Source organism: Hirsutella rhossiliensis, assembly GCF_020360975.1.
Source record: "Hirsutella rhossiliensis strain HR02 chromosome Unknown scaffold00011, whole genome shotgun sequence".
NCBI lineage: Eukaryota > Fungi > Ascomycota > Sordariomycetes > Hypocreales > Ophiocordycipitaceae > Hirsutella > Hirsutella rhossiliensis.
This window is the reverse complement of record NW_025408677.1, coordinates 1,806,916-1,823,459: the sequence shown is the minus strand read 5'-3', so window position 1 is coordinate 1,823,459 and position 16,544 is coordinate 1,806,916. Positions and strand designations below refer to the sequence as shown.

General features: G+C 57.7%; 6 protein-coding genes across 6 annotated transcripts; 4 read left to right on the top strand and 2 right to left on the bottom strand.

Annotated features, from left to right (window-relative positions):
- Positions 1 to 596: 596 nt before the first annotated feature.
- HRG_08974 (calcium channel YVC1) lies at positions 597 to 2,800 on the top strand (the record flags this gene model as incomplete). The annotated part of the gene is made up of 6 exons (XM_044867445.1): positions 597 to 644; positions 697 to 758; positions 839 to 908; positions 968 to 1,083; positions 1,141 to 2,068; positions 2,135 to 2,800. The coding sequence occupies 6 exons, from the start codon at positions 597 to 599 to the stop codon at positions 2,798 to 2,800; spliced, it is 1,890 nt and encodes a 629-aa protein (XP_044717466.1).
- A 201-nt stretch (positions 2,801 to 3,001) lies between these two features.
- On the bottom strand, positions 3,002 to 3,753 carry HRG_08973 (macro domain-containing protein; the record flags this gene model as incomplete). Its single annotated transcript, XM_044867444.1, has 2 exons — positions 3,002 to 3,047; positions 3,131 to 3,753. 2 exons carry the CDS (start codon positions 3,751 to 3,753, stop codon positions 3,002 to 3,004), a joined length of 669 nt encoding a protein of 222 aa, XP_044717465.1.
- A 497-nt stretch (positions 3,754 to 4,250) lies between these two features.
- HRG_08972 (tRNA synthetases class I (E and q), catalytic domain-containing protein) lies at positions 4,251 to 6,288 on the top strand (the record flags this gene model as incomplete). Its single annotated transcript, XM_044867443.1, has 3 exons — positions 4,251 to 4,815; positions 4,893 to 6,130; positions 6,205 to 6,288. 3 exons carry the CDS (start codon positions 4,251 to 4,253, stop codon positions 6,286 to 6,288), a joined length of 1,887 nt encoding a protein of 628 aa, XP_044717464.1.
- Positions 6,289 to 8,336: 2,048 nt separating this feature from the next.
- HRG_08971 (ABC transporter domain-containing protein) lies at positions 8,337 to 11,824 on the top strand (the record flags this gene model as incomplete). The annotated part of the gene is made up of 3 exons (XM_044867442.1): positions 8,337 to 8,488; positions 8,753 to 11,709; positions 11,769 to 11,824. 3 exons carry the CDS (start codon positions 8,337 to 8,339, stop codon positions 11,822 to 11,824), a joined length of 3,165 nt encoding a protein of 1,054 aa, XP_044717463.1.
- Positions 11,825 to 12,800: 976 nt separating this feature from the next.
- Positions 12,801 to 13,901, top strand: HRG_08970 (uncharacterized protein; the record flags this gene model as incomplete). Its single annotated transcript, XM_044867441.1, has 1 exon — positions 12,801 to 13,901. One exon carries the CDS (start codon positions 12,801 to 12,803, stop codon positions 13,899 to 13,901), a length of 1,101 nt encoding a protein of 366 aa, XP_044717462.1.
- A 747-nt stretch (positions 13,902 to 14,648) lies between these two features.
- HRG_08969 (protein-tyrosine phosphatase) lies at positions 14,649 to 15,791 on the bottom strand (the record flags this gene model as incomplete). Its single annotated transcript, XM_044867440.1, has 2 exons — positions 14,649 to 14,711; positions 14,766 to 15,791. The coding sequence occupies 2 exons, from the start codon at positions 15,789 to 15,791 to the stop codon at positions 14,649 to 14,651; spliced, it is 1,089 nt and encodes a 362-aa protein (XP_044717461.1).
- Positions 15,792 to 16,544: the final 753 nt, after the last annotated feature.

Genomic DNA, 16,544 nt, shown 5'->3' with positions numbered 1-16,544 from the left:
TACTACCTACCTTAGGTAGTAAGGTAGATGCTGCGGGGTCCAACTGACAGCGCCTACTAATTACCTACTAGGCAGTATCACGAGGTACTAGGCACAGTATTCGCCGTTTGTGACTCAGCCCAGGTAGTTAGTTACCTTATGTATGCAAGCATCGTCTTCATCGAGGCAAACGTCTGCCTTTGTCTCACGGCTAAGCTAAATCCCGTTTCACGCCGAGACCAATGTCGTGGTGGCAGGTACCTAGAAGTGCCTCGCAATGACTTTGGCTAGTCGTGTGGCTATAGCCGCAACAAGTCGTGTTCCCTGACGATCCCCGTGCGCGACAACGCCCCCTCTTGAGCCCGTCCCCTCGTCTTCCATGCTCGTCCTCCATTCACCGAGTCTCCATCCACCGAGTCTCCATCCACCGAGTCTCCATCCAACGAGTCATCAATTGCTGGTCGCGCCCTTGAACGCTCTCTTGGCCTGAAAACCCGCCGGCAATCTTCTCTGCATCGTCGCATCTTCAGTCGCCCCCCCCCCCTCCGCCATGCCCAGCCTTTCTCGCTGGACCGCCATTGACCGGGCTCTGGGCTTCAACCGAGAACCCGACCAACATGGCCGTGGCCGCCGCCGCTCTCGTCTTCACGAGGAAGAACAAGCTTGTGAGTTCCTTCCGCCCGACCCGCGACTACCAGCTGATCCGTCTCTTGCCAGTGCTTTCACGCTTTCACACTGACCATGGACGATCCGCTGTGCCACCCGCAGAGGCGACAAAGGTGTGCCTGCGCCTGCGGCACTTGATCCAGGAATGCGTGCCGTGCGAGATGGAGGAGAGCCGAATCACAACCCCGCACAGTCGAGTCATTACAACCAGCGTCATCCAGGCGGCAAAGGACGCTGGTGGCCAGGAGCACGCCGGTTGTGTGGTGAGCTCCTCTTCCTCTGTCCCCACCTACACGCCTTGCCATCGTCTTACCTCCCCTAGGTCTATTGCTTGCTCGTCAATCAGCGCTGGTTTCGCCATGAGGCACTCGTCGAGCTCTGGGATTCCGATCTCCACAAGCTGCGCGCCGAGGCCTGCGGTGTCATTGCCAAGGCCATGTATGCTTGACAACTTGGGCAATGCTGCTCCCCGCTGACAATCGACCTGCCGCACAGCATCGAGACCGAAGAGGACATGGGCTATCTGCTGCATGCTGTCCTGCTCCGTCGATATTCAATTCTTGCCGACGGCGCACCCACGACTCCCGCCAACGTGGTTGAAAAAGCAGTCGACCTACATGCCGTCCGAGTCATCGGATCCTCAGGCTATCAGAAATGCATCAGCCATCTCTGGCGCGGCTGGCTCGTTCAAGACGAAGACGACCCCTCCGTCTTTGTCGACTATCAAGACAAGGACAACACCAGTTTCCTCGCCCACATGGATCCCGATCGCATGAGGGCTCCGAGATACCAAAACGCCGCGCAGCTGCTCTTCTCCCTCGTCTACCTTGGCCTCTACACGGCCGCGATCAACTCGGTCAATCCGACTGGCGTGCTGGATACGGCCGAGGTGGCCATGTACATCTTCACCTTTGGATTTGTGTGCGATGAGGTCATCAAGTTTTACAAGGCCGGCTACCAGATCCTGGGCTTTTGGAACGCCTTCAACGGTGTCTTGTATGCCTTCCTGACGGCGTCGCTTGTTCTTCGCATCATCGGCTTGACCGCTGCGAGTGGCTCCGACTTTCGTAGTCATTACAGCACCCTAAGCTACAACATGCTGTCCTTCATAGCTCCCATGTTCTGGACGCGCCTGCTGCTCTACCTTGACAGCTTCAGGTTCTTTGGGGCCATGCTCGTGGTCCTCAAAGTCATGATGAAGGAGTCGGTCATCTTCTTTGCTCTGCTCATCATCATTGTCATTGGCTTTCTGCAGGCCTTCATCGGCCTTGATCTCACCGACGACAACGTCGCTGGCGACGCCCTCTTCATCATCGAATCCATGATGAAGGCCATTCTGCAGAGCCCCGAGTTTGATGGCTTTGAGACTTTTGGCCCGCCATGGGGAATCATCCTCTACTACTGCTTCACCTTTGTTGTCATGGTACGTTGCTCAGTTTTGGCCCGAGGGGACCATCACCGCCGTCTAACTCTGGCTCCTTCTCCATAGATCATCCTCCTCAACATTCTCATTGCTCTCTATAACTCCGCCTACGAAGACATTTACGACAATGCCGACGACGAGTACCTCGCGCTGTTTTCTCAAAAGACACTGCAATTTGTGCGCGCCCCCGATGAAAATGTGTACATTGCGCCCCTCAATCTCATTGAAATTGTCATATCGGGATTATTTGAATGGTGGATGAGGAAGAGGACATATGAATTCATCAACGACTGCATCATGGGTCTTCTCTACTCCCCCCTCTTGTTTGTTGCGGCCTACTTCGAAACCCGGACAGCACATGGAATCCGACGAAACCGAGCTCGAGGCGAAGACGACGACGACGTCATTGAGGAATGGGAGCGACTGGCCCAGGAACTTGACTTTGCGGCGGAGGGGTGGGCGAAAACATGCGAGGCTGTGAAGCCGAATCTGGACGATGATCCAGCAGTCCTTGAAGTCAGGAAGTTGCGAGCCGAAGTCGATGAGGTCAAGGCGATGCTGGCAGAAATAGGCCGTGCAGTCGGCATCAAGTCTACCAAGCAGCAAGGGTCCAAGAACGACGAGCCGTCAGACGGGCAGCCACTAAACCGCAAGTCTGGCACATCAGATGTCAGCTCAGACACGACAGCAAGGCAGGGCGATTCAAGATCTAGCAGAAGCACGGGCGACTAGCTAAGATATTTCGTGGGAGGGACGCTGAGCACTGATGAAACGAGGGAGCCAGAGATGAGTGATACACCTTGTATTCTTTAACATAGATGTGCGCGGCAATGGCGCTTATGGGGGTATCATGATTGGAAAAGCCGCTGGTAGGCTTGCACTGGAACTCCCCAACTGCCCAACCACACTGCAACTCCAGATAGTGCAATGATGTCACTTGTCCTCGGCTTCCTCCTCCCTTCCGGGGGGGAAGTACTTGCTTTAGGTTGGAGTTGCTGCATCAGCAACTGCGCACAACAGATCGTTGACATGGCGGGAGGGCGAACGGGTGAGTCGACTTACGGGATCATCGCTTCGTAGGAAGCCACGTCCTTCTGTTCAAATGTGACAAACACAACTCTCTCGATCTTGCCGGCGTCTGTCTCTAGAAACTTCCTGACAGTCTCGCAAGCCACCTGGGCGGCGTCTTTGCTGGGGTATCCATAGACTCCGGTGCTGATGCAGCTGAAGGCAAGCGATTTGACGCCTTTCTTGGCCGCCACCTCAAGGCTTTCCTGGTAGCAGCTTCGCAAGAAACGCTCGCTACGCTGTGGATCCGCGTGACTGTACACGGGGCCGACGGTGTGGATGACGTTTCTAGCAGGGAGGCGATAGCCGCGAGTGATCTTGGCCTGGCCCGTGGGGCAGCCGCCGAGGCCACGGCACTCTGCGAGGAGCTCGGGCCCCGCAGCGCGGTGGATGGCGCCGTCGACCCCGCCTCCGCCGAGGAGGGAGGTGTTGGCGGCGTTGACGATGGCGTCGAGTCGCAGCTTGGTGATGTCCCCGCGGGTGAGGCCGACGCGGGCGTTGATGGCGGAGGAGGGGAGCGGGGCATTTGCCGATGGGGGCGGTGCCTGGAGGGGAGCGGTAGAGTGATAGAGCTGGACCAGAGTCGGTATGTCTCCGAGAGCCTTGATGGTGGCCATGGTGGTTTGGAGGAGCCTGGCTTGTACCGAGTAGCTGCAGTGTAAGCTGCAAGTCGAAAGAGTTGGGGTTGCGGTGTTGATGTGATAGCGTGGAGGTGAATCAGAAGACGAGATGGGCTATTCACGTTTGAGATGAGAGATGTCGTAATTCACTGGTTAAGAATTGTATGAATCATTGTTGGGCGAAGTTCAATAAGTTGGGGTGTAGTTGTAATTATCGTAGGGGAAAGTCTTATGTGGTCGCGCAGGAGGGCCTACCCTATAGCTAGGTAGTAGGTAGCGTCAGACCGATTGCCGTTTTGGCGACCCCTCCTTGAAGAAGGACCAGCCACAATCAACCCCGCTATCCTCTGACCCAACGACCCTTGGATTTGACTCATTTATCCCTGGACAGCACAGTTTCGCTCTCGCCTTATAATATCTCATCTGCCACTCGAAGCAGTCCCTGACGCGCATCCTCGTTACCCGGACCCTATCCTACGCCACGCCGCAGCAAAATGGCTGACGATGTATCCAAGTCCATGGCCAAGCTCCAGCTCGACGAGGAGACTGGGGACGTGGTCTCCAAGGCCGAGTTGAAAAAACGCCAGCAGAAACGAGCCAAGAAGGCCGCGCAGGAGAAGGCGCGACAAGAAAAGGCCGCTGCCGGACCCAGCAAGCAGGCGCCGACCCCTGCCCAGAAGGCCGAGGAGCAGCCGATTGACCCAGACGCGATGTTCAAGCAGGGCTTCCTCGATGACGTCTACAAGGAGCGCCCAGTCAACAATGTCGTCACCCGATTCCCGCCCGAGCCCAATGGCTACCTGCACATTGGCCATGCCAAAGCCATTGCCGTCAACTTTGGCTTCGCCAGGCACCACGGCGGCGTCTGCTACCTGCGATACGACGATACCAACCCGGAGGGAGAGGAAGAGAGATACTTCGCCTCAATCCTGGAGGTGGTACGGTGGCTGGGGTTCGAGCCATCCAAGATCACCTACTCGAGCGACAACTTTGAGAGGCTCTACGAGATGGCCGAGAAGCTTGTGACGCTCGGCAAGGCCTATGTTTGCGCCTGCAACGGTAAGTAGGACCTGTTTGGAGCCTAGGCGCCTCGAGAAGCCTTGTCCCGACTCGTGACTGACGTGCCGGGAGCCTAGACGCTGAAATGAAGCTCCAGCGTGGGGGCCTGGGCGCAAATCCCCGGTATCGCTGCCAGCACGCCGAGCAGTCAGTAGAAGATAACTTGGCCAAGTTCCGAGACATGCGCGCCGGCAAGTACAAGGCCAAGGAGGTGATTCTACGCATGAAGCAGGACATTACCGATGGAAACCCCCAAATGTGGGATCTTGCGGCCTATCGCATCAAGACGGACCAGCCTCATCACCGAACCGGTTGGGACTGGAAGATATATCCCACGTACGACTTTACCCACTGTTTGTGCGACAGCTTCGAGGGCATCACGCACTCACTCTGCACCACCGAGTTTGTCCTGAGTCGCGTCTCGTACGAATGGCTGAATAAATCGCTCGAGGTCTACGAGCCGATGCAGAGGGAGTACGGACGGCTGAACCTGTCTGGCACTGTTCTGTCCAAGCGGAAACTCATCGAACTGGTAAAGAATAAGATTGTGCCAAGCTGGGATGACCCGCGACTCTATACCCTGATCGCTATCCGCCGACGCGGCGTTCCTCCGGGCGCGATCCTCGAGTTTGTCAACGAACTGGGTGTCACCACGAGCACCACCACCATTCAGATCCAGCGCTTTGAGCAGACCATTCGAAGGTACCTGGAGAAGACGGTCCCTCGGCTGATGATGGTCCTCGATCCCGTACCGCTGGTGATTGAGGACGCCGCCGCCATCGAGGTCGAACTCCCGTTCTCTCCCAAGGACCCCAAGATGGGCTCGCACAAGGTCACGTTTACCTCGACCGTGTACATTGAGCGAGATGATTTTAGGGAGGTGGATAGCAAGGACTACTTCCGACTTGCGCCTGGCAAGACTGTTGGGCTTCTCAACGCCCCTTTCCCGGTCAAGGCCGTCTCGTTTACCAAGGACGAGGCGACTGGCAAAGTTACCGAGATTCGCGGCGTATTTGACAAGGAGACGAAGAAGGCCAAGGCATACATCCAGTGGGTCGGTACGGAGGGGTCGAGGAAGGTCGAGGCTCGTGTTCACAAGTCGCTCTTCAAGTCGGAGAAACCGAGCGAGGCAGAAGGCGGTTTCCTGAACGACGTCAACCCGGACAGCCTGGACATCTACCCCGAGGCCTTGATCGAGTCGGGCTTCGACGAGGTGAGGCGTCGCGCGCCGTGGCCCGAGGCGGCCGGCGAGAGCGAGCTCGGAAAGGGGGGCCCCGAGAGCGTGCGGTTCCAGGCGATGCGGGTGGCCTACTTTGTGAGTCACTATCCCATCTGAAGGACGATTGCTGGGGGAGATTCATGTCGTTGCTAACGCGAGACGTCTGTTAGGCCATGGACTCGGACACGACGGCGGAAAAGATTGTTCTCAACCGCATCGTCAGCTTGAAGGAAGACGCAGGTAAGAAGCAGTAGGGACAACACGAAGAAGGAGGTTTTCACGGCGTTGCATGGTGGGAAAGCTTGTCGGCTGCATCACGACTGGTGGGGAGGTTGGCCGAGGAGTTTATGCCCAGACTTTGATGGCTTGACCGAGGCGAGGAGAGTAAATGCAGGGGAAGGATGTCTTGATGAACGGATGCCTATGTGCCCAGCATGTTGTTATGCATATATCCATCTCTACATAGACGTGGATGTAGACATATCTTGACCTGGAACAGCGGCTCAGCTCTGCCAGGTGACGATGACGCGACTTATTTAGGCTCGTGCATGAGGTCTCGTACTGTGGCGCTGTTTGACGGCCAGTGAGTTGTCTTTCCTATCTTGGCTGGCGAGAGCCTAGTGCAGGACAAGGTTCCTCTCCGTTGATCGTTCAAGGGAACTCTAATTTCTGCCTGTGAAATGAATGCGATCGGAAAATGAAGTGATGGGAAGACATGTCAGCAAGGGGCCTGGGCAAGGGGAGGGAAGGGAGCAGACGGGCAGAGCGGGAAGGGAACGGGGCGGCTGCGTGGGCCGTGGAGGACTGGGCAGGTGGTGCGGAATCGTCAACGAGTGAGGTGTAACCGGAAACTTGACGACACGACAAGATAGTGCCTGGCATACATGATGATACAAGGTGAAGCGTGGTCTAAGTGGTGGGTGCCTGGCCGACGAGAGGTCATCTACACTGCACCTTGGCAATTTTGTTTTCAAGGACACAGTCAACGGTTCGCTTGGTAGCACGGCCTGAGACACTCCACGAGCCAGAGCTATCGAATCGAGCTGGATCTTGACTTTGATGAGCCGCAAGTAGTGACGGACAGGGCTGTTTCACGCCTGGTCGTGTTACAATTCTGACTGGACCGGCCAAGCCAGTCGCGTGCTGAAAGTCTCAATATTCTCGTGTACGTTGCTAGTGACGAACATGTCCCGATGGGCAAGAATGAATGTCTTGGGTGGGACAAGTGTCTGAGGGCGGGCCGAAAGAGTCACTGCGCAACAAAGTCGGTCAGGCCTGAGATTGGTGTCAGAGGGCAAAGAGGAGAGAACCTGCTCCCTGGTGAGAGGTCGCTTTCTCCGCCCCTGCGCCCCAAGGGGGAATTCAGCCTAGGCCGGAGTGCCGGTTTTCTCTTGGGACGGACCAAGTGTCCGTGTTTCGAGAATGTCGACTGTACCAAGCACTGTCTTTGGTGCCTTGGCCAAGCAAACTTTTGCCACAAATATTTGACGTAGGCGGCCAGCGAGGTCGTCGGCGAAGACAAAAATTAAAATTTAAGTAAACAGCCGCCAGGATGCGGACCTATAGAGGACTGCATTTCCCATCATTGCCAATCATCCGTATCTGGCTGGCTGCGCGCCGGACAAAGACTCACTCACCGCCTTTGCCGTCTTACTGCCCTTCGGGCTTAGCGCGTCCCGATAAAGTCCGATAAGCCTCAAACCTTGCGAATTTTTTTATCTTGTACCCCTCAACCCCCCTCTGCCGCCCATGTGCAGGCCCCAGCACTGAGGGGTTACATGCGGCAAAGAAAAATCTACCTCGCCCTGGGAAGAGAGTCGAGGGCCTCCAATAAGAATCAAAAAGAAAAAAAAATTGTGCCCCCAAGGGACAAGGCATAAAACTAATCGCCCCCGGCGTCTCCCTCCCACTTTTCGTCTTCCGCCCCAGTCTTCCCCCCCATTTTTCTCCCTCTCCCCTTTTTCCCACTCTCTCCCTCCGTCTGTCCTCTTCGTCCTCTCTCTCTCTCATATTCATCCTCATCTTCTGTTCGTCTCCTCCAAGGCGAATCGTGGACCCATCCGCTTCCCACCACTCCTCCTCGTCGAGCTGTTCCCCTCCATCGGTGGACAGCCCCGCGTTGCCGATCTACCAAGACAAAAAAAGCCGCGATAAAGCAGAGTCGACTCTGTGGGCTTCCCATCCTCACGATAGACCAGACTCTCGAGTCTCCGAGTTCATCCCAAAGACGCCAGTTCGTTTATAGAGCTTCGGTTTCCTTTTCCTCTACGTGACCCTCGTCGACCGACTTATACCCATCACCATGCCTTCCGAAAACGCCCAGTCCGTCAAGGTTCTGGACGAGCTCTTCCAAAAGCTCACCGTCTCCAAGGACGCGGCAGAGGTCAAGGAGTCATCCATTGAGCTCGCCAGCTTCATCAACGGTCGCATCGAGGACCAGGCCGTTCCTGCAAAGTGAGTATTTCCTTACTCCCTCGCCTCCGGCGCACAAGGTGCTGGGGGATTTGGGGAATTTTTTTTCTTGTTTCGGCCAGTCGCATTCCCCCCCGCCCTCACTGTACAGTACATGCGTTCCCCCACCTCACCCCTCCCAAATTTCACTGTGGCCGCTGCACGATTCGCCTCCTCCTTGTTAGTGTCGCGACCTTGGCCCAAGTCTTGCCGCCGCATCGGGACCCTGCACATGCGTGCAAGGCGCTAACGGAACCTCTTCCCCAGGACTTTTGAGAGCTTCAAGAAGCAACTCGGCAACAAGAAGGATGCCGTCGCCCGCGAGAGAGCTTGCACGGCCGTCGCCGCCATTGCCTCGCACTCGGAAGTCTCGGCTTCCGTCGAGCCCTACCTCGTCGTCCTTCTCCCCAGCCTTTTGGCTGCTGTCGGCGACAAGATCACGGCCGTCAAGAATGCCGCCTCCGCCGCCGTCCTCGCCGTCGCCGGCGCTCTGAACGGCAATGCCGTCAAGGCCGCCCTCCCCGCCATCATGGACTCTCTCCGCAACGCCCAGAAGTGGCCCGAGAAGATGACGGCTCTCGACTTCATTGACACCCTCATCAAGACTGCCCCCGCCCAGCTGGCCTTCCGCGTCCCCGAGCTCATCCCCGTCGTCTCCGAGTCCATGTGGGACACCAAGAAGGAGGTCAAGGAACGCGCCTACAAGACCATGGAGCAAATCTGCCAGTTGATCGTCAACAGGGATATCGAGCGCTTCATCCCCGAGCTCATCAAGTGTATCGCAAAGCCCGAGAACGTCCCCGAGACGGTCCACTTGCTTGGTGCCACCACCTTCGTCACCGAGGTCCAGGAGCCCACTCTAGCCCTCATGGTCCCCCTACTGGATCGTGGTCTGGCCGAGCGCGAGACTGCCATCAAGCGAAAAGCGGCCGTCATTGTTGACAACATGTGCAAGCTCGTCGACGACCCCAATATTGTCGCCCCTTTCCTGCCCAAGATGATGCCTGGCCTGCAAAAGAACTTTGACAACCTGGCTGATCCCGAGGCTCGCGAGAAGACCAAGCAGGCCTTGGACACCCTCAGCCGCGTCGGCAACGTCAAGGACGGCAAGATTCCCGAGGCCCGCAACGACGGTGACCTCAACGTCGTCCTTGGCAAGGTCAAGGAGGTCTTCACCGGCAAATACGCCAACTACCTCGACAAGATGGGCCCCGTCGCCGAGCACATTGCCGCCATTGCCGGCCAGCTCATTGACGAGAAGGAGACCGAGTCCGCCGTTTGGGTTGAGAGCCTCAAGCCCTACGTTGCCGTCGTCACTGGTATCGACAACGCCGAGTCCATGGTCCATAACCTGCGCAAGCGTGCCTCTCCAGGTGCCGCCGAGGCCGAGGAGGGCGATGCCGACGACGAGGAGGGCGAGGATCTCTGCAACTGCACCTTCTCCCTCGCCTACGGTGCCAAGATTCTCCTCAATCAGACTCATCTGCGCCTCAAGCGCGGTCAGCGCTACGGTCTTTGCGGCCCCAACGGTTCCGGCAAGTCAACTCTAATGCGCGCCATCAACAACGAGCAAGTCGAGGGCTTCCCCAAGCAGAGCGAGGTCAAGACCGTCTTCGTCGAGCACGACCTCGACTCGGCCGACACCGAGATGACCACCATCGACTGGACCATGAAGAAGCTGTCCGAGGCTGGTGTGACGACGACCCAGGCTGACGTCGAGAAGCAGCTGGTTGACTTTGGCTTCACCCCGATCATGATCAGCGGCGAAATCACCGCCTTGTCTGGTGGCTGGAAGATGAAGCTTGCCCTGTGCCGTGCCGTCTTCGAGGCTCCCGACATTCTGCTGCTCGACGAGCCCACCAACCATTTGGACGTGAAGAACGTCAAGTGGCTGGAGGACTACCTCACCAACTCTCCCTGCACCTCCATTATCGTCTCTCACGACTCTAGCTTCCTCGACAACGTTTGCCAGCACATTGTCCACTACGAGCGCTTCAAGCTCAAGCGCTACCGCGGCAACCTGGCCGAGTTCGTCAAGCGCGTGCCGTCTGCCAAGTCGTACTACGAGCTCGGCGCCTCCGAGATGGAGTTCGCCTTCCCCGAGCCCGGTTTCCTCGAGGGCGTCAAGACCAAGGCCAAGGCCATTCTGCGCGCCACCAGGATGTCATTCCAGTACCCCGGCACCTCGAAGCCTCAGATCATGGACATTAGCTTCCAGTGCTCTCTCGGCTCTCGTATTGCCGTCATCGGTCCCAACGGTGCCGGCAAGTCGACCCTGATCAACGTCTTGACGGGTGAGCTCATCCCGACCCAGGGTGAGATCTACCAGCACGAGAACATCCGTATCGCCTACATCAAGCAGCACGCCTTTGCCCACATCGACAACCACCTGGACAAGACGCCCTCAGAGTACATCCAGTGGCGATTTCAGACTGGTGAGGATCGCGAGACCATGGACCGAGCCAACAAGATCATCACCGAGGCCGACGAGAAGGCCATGGACAAGATCTTCATGGTCGAAAACACGCAGCGCCGCGTCATTGGCATCAACTCGCGCAGAAAGTTCAAGAACAGCTACGAGTACGAGTGCTCGTTTGCGATCGGCGAAAACGTGGGCATGAAGAACGAGCGCTGGACGCCCATGATGACGGCGGACAACGCTTGGCTGCCCCGAAACGAGCTGCTGGCCTCTCACCAGAAGATGGTTGCCGACGTGGACATGAAGGAGGCCCTGGCCTCCGGCCAGTTCCGTCCCCTGGTCCGCAAGGAGATTGAGGTGCACTGCGCCAACTTTGGCCTCGACGCCGAGCTCGTCTCCCACTCTCGCATGCGCGGCCTGTCTGGTGGCCAGCGTGTCAAGACTGTGCTGGCTGCTTGCTCGTGGCAGCGCCCCCATCTCATCGTTCTCGACGAGCCCACCAACTACCTGGACCGCGACTCGCTCGGTGCCCTGTCCAAGGCCCTGAAGAAGTTCGAGGGCGGTGTCATCATCATCACCCACTCGGCCGAGTTCACCAAGGACCTGACGGAAGAGGTCTGGGCCGTCATGGACGGTCAGATGACGCCTTCGGGCCACAACTGGGTCAGCGGTCAGGGCGCTGGTCCCCGCCTCAAGCAGGGTGACGATGACGAAGAGGACAAGTTTGATGCCATGGGCAACAAGATTGTCACGACCAAGAAGAAGGCGAAGCTGACGTCTTCCGAGGCGCGTAAGAAGAAGAAGGGTAAGTGGTGCATTGCGCGAGGCTCTTTTAAGGCGACGATGCTAATACATGTCCGACAGAGCGCATGGCTCGCCGCAAGCGTGGTGAGGAGGTGTTCAGCGACGAGGACGAGTAATACGGGCCCCGTAGCGACGACCGCGTATTTGCATTTTGTCTTGTTTGTATCGTGTCGCGAGGGTCGGTGACGAAAAAAAGTGATTGGTGACATTTTGGTAATGGTTTTATGACGGTCTACCTATAGACACGGCTAGATGCGGGTATTTGCCGAAGGCAAGACGCGTTGGGATTGGAGGATCTCGACGAGGCTGGCACTTGGTGGACCACGGCACAGGAGGATGAAGATAGACGGTACTCGGCAGAGGAGCCCGAATTTAGAGGTTACATGTTGACGTGCGTGTGGTTTGTGATGTCGAGTTTAGCCAGTCAGAGTGGCCTTGTTTCCTCGAGACGTCCGATGGGTTGGACAAGTTTCCGTCGGAACCTCTTGGTCTCGCCATTCATTTCGGAATGCAGGGGCCGCGCCGGAAAGCAGACATGAGGCTCCGTTACAGGCTCCGTTACAGGCACCCCGTAGCATACTGATGCGCATACACAATCCGAATCTCGACGTCGAACGATTCTTTCGTGGTGTATGCTCTCGAGCCGCCAGGATCCGCAACGCTGTGACACGCAATATAGTCCATGTCGGTTGTTGGACCTGCAGCCTGCTTCAGGCACGAGCGGTGGAGACGGCGGTTAAGAAGGTCAAGTGAGCCAATAGGAGCCGGTCCGCTGAGCTCGATGTGGCCGAGAGCCCGTCCCGAAGCTCAGGAGTCAAGAGGTAGCCGCTGCCACGAGCTCCCGAGGTGGTGTTGAGAGAGAGGCCCGGGGCAGCCAAGAAGTAATCCCGCCGAAGCCGATGGGGCCAATATTTGAGTCTTGCAGATGCGGCACGTGGCATATCACTATCTAGTCACCGAGTGTCTTGCTCTATTGATCCCATCTCTGTCGTCTTGACATAAATATATGGCTTCGAGACGAGACGGTTCCAAGGGGAGCCATTCCTCGGCCTGTGCCTTGTTGGACGCGTCGACAGCTCCTCTTGCCCCAAGATGAGGTCCGACACTTTGTTTCCCGTCTTGTTCGCCGCCGGCGGGCTTTGCAATCTCCACCTGCAGCATGCGGTGGTCAAGAGCTTCACATCCAGGCTGAAGCGCGACGTCAGGATCGACTGGGGACACCCTCCCACGTTTGACACTAATCTGGTGTCTGAGCCGACTGCTTGGCCGTGGACCATGACATGCAATCCGGTTGAATTCAAAATAAGAAAGGAGATGGCCCAGCCGCGGCCTTCGAAGCCGACCTCGACCCCATACCAGCCGAATGTCACCATCTACTATACTCCGTACATGGAGAACAGCATCATAAACATGGGCGACGACGACATTACGTTCTCGGTGGAGCAGTCGACGACCAGCATAGACAGCACCACCGAGGGCTGGCAGATTGGGGCGCAATTGACGGCGGGCGCCGAGAGCGTCGCCCTCGGCATCTCGGCGGGATACTCCAAGTCGTGGACGACGGGGAATTACAAGACAAAGGCAGTGTCGATTCACACGACGTGCAAGCCCGGCTATGACTGCCGCATCGAGACTTGGACCTTTCATCTCAAGATATCTGGATCCTGCAAGCTCCGGCCCATCATCGTCTGCGGCGCCGAGATAGACGCTTGCGTCGGCAAGTTCTCCCGCGCTCCATCCAACCAGTTCAAGGCCTTTGGGCAGAAGCACTGCCCGTCTCACCCGCCTAACCAGCCTTATAAATTCGAGGCCTGCGAGGTAAACACGCCCATCTTCGACCAAGTCGGGAAGCCCCTCACCCGCCTAGTCCGCATTTCCGAAAAGATCATACCGGAATCCGACGACAACGAAGCCACCAAGGCCCTCAAAGCGGTAGCGGCAGAGGACGGGTGGTACCAGCTGGAGAATGGCGAATGGTACGACCCCAAGGACGACATGTATTACGGCAACAACGGCGACGGTTGGTACTCCAAGCCAAACATGCCCAAGCCCGACCTTTCCAGGTTCCAGGAGGCTGCTCCGGCGAGGCGCGGGGAGGTGGGCAGCGCCCGCGGAGGCGTACGGCGCGCGAGGTCACTGGTTGCCGCGAGGAGGCGGGTTGAGATTGTGTTCTTGGACAAGGCGGGCTTTTGATGCGGGAGGGAGGAGATGCTTGTTGTCCATACTTGGACTCTCGATGCAAAATAACGAGAAATCTGCCTTAGCCTGGACGACATCAGTTCGAATACGCGTTATGGATACACAGCTAGTTGAGGACTGGGAAGCCAGTCTCCAGGGGTATTAGTGTGCTCATCTGGAACTATACAAACAATGAAGCATTATACCAAGCCGATGGCGACCGTAACACTTTGAGAGAACAAGATCAGACTCCAATGGACACATCGCAAGGCCCTGGGCTTCCGAGGCTGTTGCGCAAGGCCCTCTCCCCGTCGTTGTATTCCGTTGCCGGGGACTTCATCTTGCATATACCGATAATACCACCTCCCGACACGACCATCTCTACAATCGGTTCTTGGCACTTATAGCCGACATCCATGGCGTCCGGTAAGCGCTCCGGGGGCCCGCAAGGTTGCTTCGGCAAACCGAGGTGCGTCTGTCGAGGGCGCTTCTGGCGTCCCTCGACACTTGCATCGGTGGACTGCCGCCGCCGGAGACCGGCACGTATCCCCGGCGTTCGACCTGCAGGCCCTTGCCGGCAGTTTCTGCTCCCTATGCCGCCTCTTACAGAGCCGAGACACATGACACGTGGATGGGACTGCGGTGCGGTTTGCCAGCGCTGAAGGCTACTCGAACAAGACAGGAAAACACATGTACAAGACCGACACGACAATGTGTATGAGTAGATTCTCCCCCTCCCCCTCCCCCTCCCCCTCGCCCCCGTCACGGCACCCTGATCTTGGGGTTGCCGATGTACATCCCGGGCCGCATCCGTCCGGCAAAGAACTGGCAAATGGCTTTTTAGTATCGCCGTCGACCGGGCTTCCAAGTTTCACTCACCATCTTGTCGGGCCCCTGGGTGGCCATGCCGAGTTTCTTGCCCGGCTGCGCGGGTGGCTTCGACGTCACCAGGCCCGGGGCTTTCGACGGCTTGCCCAAGTTCTGAGCAGCCATGCCGTGGCCGAATTTCTTGGGGGCGTCTTTCAGCGGCTTCGACGGCGTCTGGGCCGGCCACACGTCGGCCACCAACTTGGGCGTCTTGGGCCCCGGCCTGTGGCCCGGCTTGCTCTTCTCGCCCGCCTTTTTCGGCGGCAGCTTTGGCCTGGTCAAGTGGCCGTCCGTGGCCTGGCCCTTCGCCTTGGCCACCATGTTCCGGAGGCCCTGGACTACTTTCCGGGCCGCCTGTCTGAACGCCCCCGGCTGCAGACTCCGCTGAAGCTTGTCCAACAGCCGGATCTGGTTCGGCGTCTCAACGTGGTTCTTGGTATAATCACCCGGCAACAGCTTCCTCGGCGACGGCTTCTCATGCTCGCTGTACACCTGCAGAGCCGTGACCATGGTCCCGGTGCGTCCATGCCCATAGCCACACCAAACCAGCGTGCCCGCCCGGTGCTCGCGAAAGGCCGCATAGCCCGTCTTCATGTCCTCGAGCGTCGGGGTGGAAAAGTCCTTCACGGGCAACGGCGTGTAGGCGATGTTGTTCCGCCGGAGAAGGTCCTTGATGGCCTGGTTATTCGCCTCCGAGTTCAGACTGATGATGTGCCCGATGTTCTGCTGCTTGAGGAACGCAATCGTCTCCGGCGTCAACCGTTGGTCGCCGTCGGCGCCTTTGTAGTACGGCGCAGACGAGCGAGCAAGCCGGTCGCCGCTCTCGAGAAAGCCGTCCACCCACTCGAACTTGGAAAAGCCCGCGTGCTGCGCCGCGCTCTTCAGGCTGCGCGGTTGGTCCCAGCGAGGGGAGAGACGCCCGGAGCGCGCCGTCGGCTCGTCGCTGGTAAACGGATTCCACGGCCGAGGTCCTTGAGTAGGCAATGCCTGCGCAAGGGCGAGGGCCTCGACGACGACGGCGAAAACGGGCAGCCACATGGCGTATGAAGCCTAAACCAGGGGAGACAAAAGGGAAAGTCTTGCGCTGTCGGTCTTCTTGAACCAGAGCAGGACAAAACGTCCGGCTCGTGGGACACCTTATATATCGTTAAAAATACCACCATGGCCTGCTGCCATGCAGGGCATAATTACACAGTAAACTCGGGTCAACTACCACAATGGGATACAGGAGCAGCGAACGTAGTAGTCTCGTCACGGGTGTCGTCTCGCACCAACGACTGACAGCGGCGGCTTTGAGTCGTGCTTTCTGCGGCATGCTCTTGGCGAGATGAAGGGACTGCATCTGTATGCCCGTGGCACACATGTTATGTATACCTTGACATGACAGGTGCGGACCGACAGGTATCATGGCAGGGGCCGGCTGTAATATTGGCTCTCGTAGCGCTGCGGGATGGATAATGAGCTTGGGGTGCATGCCGGACGTCGGTGACTTTCAGCCGCATCGGACAGAACATCATGATGTATCGACTATCAGAGCACATTCCACTTTTGCCCGGTCAAGCCGTTAATGTATCTGTGCCACGCCTTGCAGCGTCCCTGACCAGCCGACATGGACGCAGTATGTACAACACCCCTAACCCATCCCCGCCCCTGGGCCGTCGACGTGATATACCTATACAGACTATGAGAAGGGCACGAGGAGTCACCGTGGAGTTGCGCGGGACTAGGACGACAATCACAAACGCTCAAGGGTTCCTAGCATATACGTATGGAGTAAAGTCGCCGAGCATG